General features: G+C 47.0%; 1 protein-coding gene across 2 annotated transcripts; it reads right to left on the bottom strand.

The window, feature by feature from the left end:
* Window positions 1-454: 454 nt before the first annotated feature.
* LOC123182975 (uncharacterized) lies at window positions 455-3,205 on the bottom strand. 2 transcript variants are annotated; one of them, XM_044595705.1, is made up of 7 exons: window positions 2,906-3,205; window positions 2,683-2,790; window positions 2,487-2,543; window positions 2,138-2,236; window positions 1,207-1,319; window positions 1,066-1,114; window positions 455-944 (listed from the first exon to the last, which is right to left on the bottom strand). In XM_044595705.1, the coding sequence occupies exons 2-7, from the start codon at window positions 2,779-2,781 to the stop codon at window positions 687-689; spliced, it is 675 nt and encodes a 224-aa protein (XP_044451640.1). In that variant the 5' UTR covers window positions 2,782-2,790; window positions 2,906-3,205; the 3' UTR covers window positions 455-686. The 2 variants fall into 2 exon arrangements, with proteins under 2 accessions (XP_044451640.1, XP_044451632.1); XM_044595697.1 differs by having other exon boundaries at window positions 2,683-2,794; window positions 2,906-3,191.
* Window positions 3,206-3,995: the final 790 nt, after the last annotated feature.

Raw genomic sequence — 3,995 nt, forward strand, 5'->3', positions numbered from 1 at the left:
GCGAGCTGCAGCGGTGCCCAGAAAGTTGCCGGCGGCGGGGGATGGGGAAGCGAGTTGGTGGTCATAGCTTGATGGAGACCCATTTGGCCATTCGTTAAACTCGTTTGCAGAAAAACCGCTACTAGTCGTTTTTCGTAAAGCTCGATTTATTAACATGGAAAAACTCGCCTCTTTTATAAGTAAGTAATATACAGTTGAGATGGACACCAGTAGTGGTGACTATCAGTCATATTCAGGACGATGAAAAAAAAATCATTTGGGAAAGTCAAATGCACGTTTCCCTTTTTTGTTTTTCGGTTCCGATCCACATTTTGTTTCTGTTTCACTTAATTGCTTGGTTTCTTCATTCATGGATCAGCACCGGTTGGTAACTGGTATCATCTGACATTGGAACAAGCTAGGAATGGGTGGGTAGCTCCAGCACATAGAGATATTGTCCGTCCGATTGTTCAGATACCGTTATAACCTCGTTAGGGTGAACTCAAAGTTAGGGTGGGCATGGAGTACATTAAAAGGTCAACACATAAGTGGCTCAAAGTTTCGTTAATTTCAGCAACAGCCGAGATATAGCTAGGCACCCTCCTTGTCACAGCAAAGAAACTAAGAATCAAATCTTACGAAACCAATTAAACTTTGCAAGTTTCTTAGCCCTACTAGGCTTGTCATGACCCCCACCGTTTCAAGGCTTAGAACATATCCTCTACAGGATTCTTCTCGAAAGGGGTCTTCTCCTCTCCAGGTCCAGGGGGTGGTGCGTGTTGGCCTCTTGGCAGCTTCCAGTCTGAGGACTCCCCCAGGCCGGCAAGCAGTAAGCCACCAGGAATTAAAACCCAAGCCTTGTTTGAAAGGTGATCTTGGAGGTTCTCCAACTTCTGGACCCATGGCAGATTTTGTACCTTTTCCCATTCCTCATCGTATCTGGACTTCATATTTATGTATTCCATCTGCCGTGCACAGTGCACACAGATTACAGCAAGTAAAAACAAGTAACAGAAATATTTGGCACACTGCAGAACTACTACAAGTATTCAAGCGCGGAAGGGTGGGGAAGAAACAAATAAGTACCTCCTTTGCACGCTGAACCTCATTCTTCTTTACCACACTCATGAAATACCTACAGAAAACAAAAAACATGTGAAATAATGAAAAATAATAAAACAACGGAAAACATCCCAAAATAATCCAGCTTGGAGGTTACAGCCTCACCAGAAATCATTCAAACATTCTTCTTCACTTCTCACGAGAATTATCGTGCTAAGTACTTTTGAGCCTGGTTCTTGCATAGCTGTCATCCTCGCGCCCCTCAGGTAAAAGCAAAACTGTAGAACAAAATAAAGGACATATTAATGGAATCCAACACAGTTCAGCAGGTTTTGTCAAAAATTCGACGGGGTCTACGATCCCCAAATCAAGCATGTTAGATGAGCAGCAAGCGCAAACCATAGCCATGAATCCATGCCACTATATAAGAAGCTTTGAACACAAAAATAACATGACCAACCAGCATCAAAACCATAACATACAGTTCAGCATTGGCATCGGGGTCTGTGTTTGCATATACCTTGTCGGCTGGTTGATGAGCATCAAAATCAGTTCAGCAACTTAGTGATTTACATGATACGGCATTCTTGTAGATGAGCAGCAAGAACAAAAGACGGGCCCTAGGCTAGCATAACAACAGGGCAAGCATGCCAATCCGTCCATGTGACCACGCCGCTATATAACACACATTGAACACGAATAGTATAACATAACCAGCCAACATCAAAACCACAATTAAAACAGAAGGCGCTTTCATCACCGCCTTAGTCTGGTTTGTCAACAACCAAAGCAAAGGCCAGTGTTTAACTGCTACAGTACATCTAACAGGATGTTCAGCACGGTTTCTCACAAAATCCAATGAAGATAAGATGAAAGAGGTTCGGCGGGGTCTACGATCCTCGGATCAAGCATGTTAGTAGTGGTTTACATGTTGTAGCACTCTGCTGGATGAGCAGGAAGCACAAAACCTGGGCACTGGCTCGCGTAGCAACAGGCAACCGTATCAAGTTTTGAAAATGCATGCAGTCAAGCCAAACACAGCTAGCCAGCACCAAAACTACATTGTACAGTTGAGCATGGGCATCATGTTAGTTACCTTGTCGGCTGGTTGAGAGGCGGCGCGACCGGAGGAGGAGGACATCGTGCGGCGCGGGATGAGTTGTGGTAGAAGGGTGCTCTTGATCACCGCCTTGGTCTGTTTCGTCAAGAGTAATAAGAACAAAAGATGATTACTTGAATGCTACATGTAACAAGATGTTCAAGATATTACTGCTACATCTAAGATAAGCAGGCAGCATCAAGACCACAAATAAAACAAAACGAAGATCAGTGGCGTTTAACTACTACTACTAGTGTCCAACAATAAGAAGAAAGATCACTACTTTAGTGGTGCATGTTTAACAAGATGCTCAAGATAATCCAGACAATTCAAGTGTCTGACTTGCCTTGGTCAGAGAAGAGGGGGCAGAGCCAGGAGCAGATGAGGCGCTCCAAACATTGGCCTGCAGCACAAGAGGACTCAGAACCGAGCTTCCATTGGGCAAAAGGGTGAGCTGATTGACCAGTGCAAGCGACCAATCCAACAGAAATCAGCCGTCCATTTCACAGTCACAGCAGGGGATGGGGATTTTGGAGCCCTACCTGGGACTGGGAGTGCAGAGGGAGGCGGTGGAGCCCCATCTCAGCCGCCGGCAGCTCGCCGGCCAACCGCCTCGCCGCGGATCGGAGCACAGCAGCCATCAGCTTCACCTGCCTGCAAAAGAGGGAGGGGAGATTCGGAGCGGTGTCAGAGTGAGTTGGCCTGCATCTGCACCAAGCAGACGCATCTTGCCTGTGGATCTAGCTAGAGGACCAGAAAACTGACCAGAGCTAGGGTTCGTCGCCCTTCCCTTCTTCCTTGCTCCCTTTCCCTTTCCCTGCGCCGCCGCCACCAACGCTCACCACACTGAAGCGGACGAGCTATTCATTCTTTTTATCGCCCACCGGCCCATCATCCACTTTAAAGCCCACCACTTCATGCTTCTTCTCTTCTCGACAAAGGATGTGCCTTCTTCGCTCAAAATAAAAAATTATTTATTCATCTTTGAGTTTTTTTTTTTTGAAAAACTTTCAATCTATTCATCTTCAATCATGGCAGTACAACGAACACCAGAAATAAAAATTACATCCAGATCCGTAGACCACCTAGCGACGATTACAAGCACTGAAGCGAGCCGAAGGCGCGCCGCCGTCATCACCCCTCCATCGCTGGAGTAGGGCACAACTTGTTGTAGTAGACAGCGGGAAGTCATCGTGATAAGGCCCCATAGGACCAGCGCACCAGAACAGCAACCGCCGCCGATGAAGAATAACGTAGGTTGGAAGGATTCAACCCGAAGACACACGAACGTAGACCAACAACGACGAGATCCGAGCAAATCCACCAAAGATAGATCCCCCGGAGACACATCTCCACACGCCCACAAACGATGCTAGATGCACCGCCGGAACGGGGGCTAGGCGGGGAGACCTTTATTCCATCTTCAGGGAGCCGCCGCCGCCTCGCCTTCCTGAGCAGGACACAAACCTTAACAAGACAGGAAAAAACGACTGAAAACGGAGCCATCCCGCCGGCCCTTGGCAGGATCCACCGCGCCCCCATGGCCCTAGGGCCACAGGAGACCAGGCGGACCTGCAGCGGCGCCGGCGAGAGGCAGAAACCCTAGCTTTCTTTCTTGGAGGAGGAGGAGGACGAGGCTACCCATAGTGAAAGTAACATACGTTTGTTTTCTTCTTCTTTTCGGATGGCAACTTCTATTTGTAAAAAATGTCAGGGCCTGAATGCTTCGTGCCACACTTATCATTTGACAAGTTTAACCATGCTTAATACTCCCTCTGTTTCTAAATATAAGTCTTTCTAGAGATTTCAACATGGATACATACGGATGTATACAGACATATTTTTAAAACTTGTT

This window comes from Triticum aestivum, chromosome 1A (genome assembly GCF_018294505.1).
Source record: "Triticum aestivum cultivar Chinese Spring chromosome 1A, IWGSC CS RefSeq v2.1, whole genome shotgun sequence".
NCBI lineage: Eukaryota > Viridiplantae > Streptophyta > Magnoliopsida > Poales > Poaceae > Triticum > Triticum aestivum.

What these genes read in the sequence shown, in the direction of transcription:
- LOC123182975 (XM_044595705.1), bottom strand. Translation starts at nt 2,781, where the DNA reads ATGGCTGCTGTGCTCCGATCCGCGGCGAGGCGGTTGGCCGGCGAGCTG. An exon ending in CTCTGCACTCCCAGTCCCAG is followed by an intron (nt 2,544 to 2,682) that starts GTAGGGCTCCAA and finishes CTTGTGCTGCAG; the next exon opens with GCCAATGTTTGGAGCGCCTC. An exon ending in AGGTTCAGCGTGCAAAGGAG is followed by an intron (nt 945 to 1,065) that starts GTACTTATTTGT and finishes TGTGCACGGCAG; the next exon opens with ATGGAATACATAAATATGAA.